Below are 2,071 nucleotides of genomic sequence, written 5' to 3'. Positions count from 1 at the left end.
ACTCTGGTTCTAGTCCCAGACCCAGCGGCTTAAACTCACACCGGGCGCATGTGTGTGCATGCCCAAGATCCCAAGAGGAGAATGGAAGAGAAGGGATTGCAGCATCGCTATTACCCCTGGGGGGTGATTTCTCGCTTTCTGTCTCTGTCTGTCTCTGTCTTTCTGGCAAGCACACACACCATTAGCAAAAACCTCTCCAAAAAAATAAAAGAGGGGGGAGTGAAATCCTAAGTCCCCGAGACCCACTCAGCCTTCCAAGATGAGACTGCCTGCCATTTCCCTGCCTCACCTTGTCCAGATTCTTCCTCTCCAATACCTGCTCAACGCACTAAAACAATGTCAGCAAGCCCTGGTTTGACAGCAACTGCTGCTTATATTACATCTCACTTACAGTACCATGGCAGTTCGAATGTTTTGCGAGGATAGGTCTAGTTAGGGAAACGGTGTAAGCCATCGTTGATTACAGTGATAGCCAAGGAAAGTATTCGGATTTACCCAGTTAGCAATCAGTTAGCAACGCAGCAATCTGCATTTTTAAAAGGTCCCCAGGTGATTCATTTGCACATTCAGTTGGGAAAGTGCTGATTATAGCATGGAATATAGAATAATAAATGCTAAAATATAGTGGCAAGTTAAGCTGGCTGCCAAGGTAGCCGGGTCGACATTGTCATTGCCACTGATCATCTCTAGAAGGAAGATGTACTTTAAAAGGATTTGTACTCATTTCAAAGGCTTTGAAGCAAACCAGTCCCCCACCCCCCCCCATACACACACACAACCATACCATAAAGTAGGAAATGCCTGCTAAGTAAAATAGGGAATTCCCAGGTTTTTACTGTGTAGTTTGACTTCTGGGCTTTTCAAATATAATCCCTAGTTATTTCATTATGTTCAGCCTTTTAAGCACGCCATTCCTCCCACACAGACAACTATGAATGTGCTTAAAACTTTTTGCCCCCATTCCTCCTCTCCACAGGTCAGTTTTAAAGCCAACCGATCTTATTCATGGTGAGTGCTTTCATCCTCCCTGCAATTTAAAGCAAACAACAAAAGAACTGAAATCTCACTTTTCAAGATTTGGCAATATCTCTCTGACTTAGTGCAAGTTGCAAAACCACATTATGTTGTTAATGGATCATTGAATGGGATCTCTCCCACCCCTTGACTTCTCTATGAGTAGCATTCTCACCATGGTTTTATGAGAAAATAATCTATTAATAAAATCTAGCAAATTAACCATTAGCTGAGAGTTTGAGCGCTCTATTTAAATACAACAATAATTTTTAAAAGACGTATTCAACATTTAAAGAAAAAATTCATTTGAATGAGACTCATTTAACATTGGGCCATGTGATTGGAAATTTGTAGGTCAACACATTGTCTCTTGAGGGAAAACTTCCTTCCTCGTATAAAAAACCTGGAATGGAGAAAGAGTTCTGTTATTAACACTTGATTAATAATAGCTCAAACTACTTCATTGAGAATTACTCTCTCAGAGAAATAAGCAAAAAAGCATTTAGCAGGCAAACGTGAGGCATTTCATACACGTTCACATTTCTATTTTCAAGAGCTGCAGTATTAGTCTCCAAGTAACAACTCCTCCTTGAAACCTACCAACCCATAATCATCCCTCCCCCAATCTAATGAAATCGGTACCATTGTCTGTACAACTCAAATAGCTATCATAGAAAATCATCCTGCAGGTTTCGTCTGTGGCATGGATTCTGTTTTCCCCAATTACAGTGCAAGCTCTCAGGGTAGATGCCATGGGCTGTGATTTTTTTTAAAAAGAATTATTTTATTTAACGTTATTTATTTTAATTTGACCAGAGAGAGACAGAGTGAGAGAGAGAGAGAAAGCAAGCTGCCAGGTCTGGAGCTCGAACTGCAGTCAGCCATGTAGGAGTCCACTGCCCTTAACTACCACACCACCTGCCAGCCGCATGTGTTATGATTTTTATGTAATCTTACTCCTGGGCATATATTACAGTCTATCACTGTTTTAAGTCCAGCTTTCCTTTCACTTAATTCTATTTTTCTCCTCAAATTCTTTCCTTATACTTTTCTCTAA

General features: G+C 40.7%; 1 protein-coding gene across 1 annotated transcript in view; it reads right to left on the bottom strand.

Moving 5' to 3' along the window:
- Positions 1–1,244: 1,244 nt before the first annotated feature.
- IL13RA2 (interleukin 13 receptor subunit alpha 2) overlaps positions 1,245–2,071 on the bottom strand; it is a 67,998-nt gene continuing 67,171 nt past the window's right edge. Inside the window, 1 exon segment of the mRNA XM_027767048.1 lies at positions 1,245–1,417. Within this exon segment, the coding sequence (XP_027622849.1) occupies positions 1,370–1,417 (48 nt within the window). The 3' untranslated portion in view covers positions 1,245–1,369.

This window comes from Tupaia chinensis, unplaced genomic scaffold, assembly GCF_000334495.1.
Source record: "Tupaia chinensis unplaced genomic scaffold, TupChi_1.0 Scaffold143886_1, whole genome shotgun sequence".
NCBI classification, from domain to species: Eukaryota; Metazoa; Chordata; class Mammalia; order Scandentia; family Tupaiidae; genus Tupaia; species Tupaia belangeri.
This window is presented reverse-complemented; position numbering and strand designations above follow the sequence as displayed.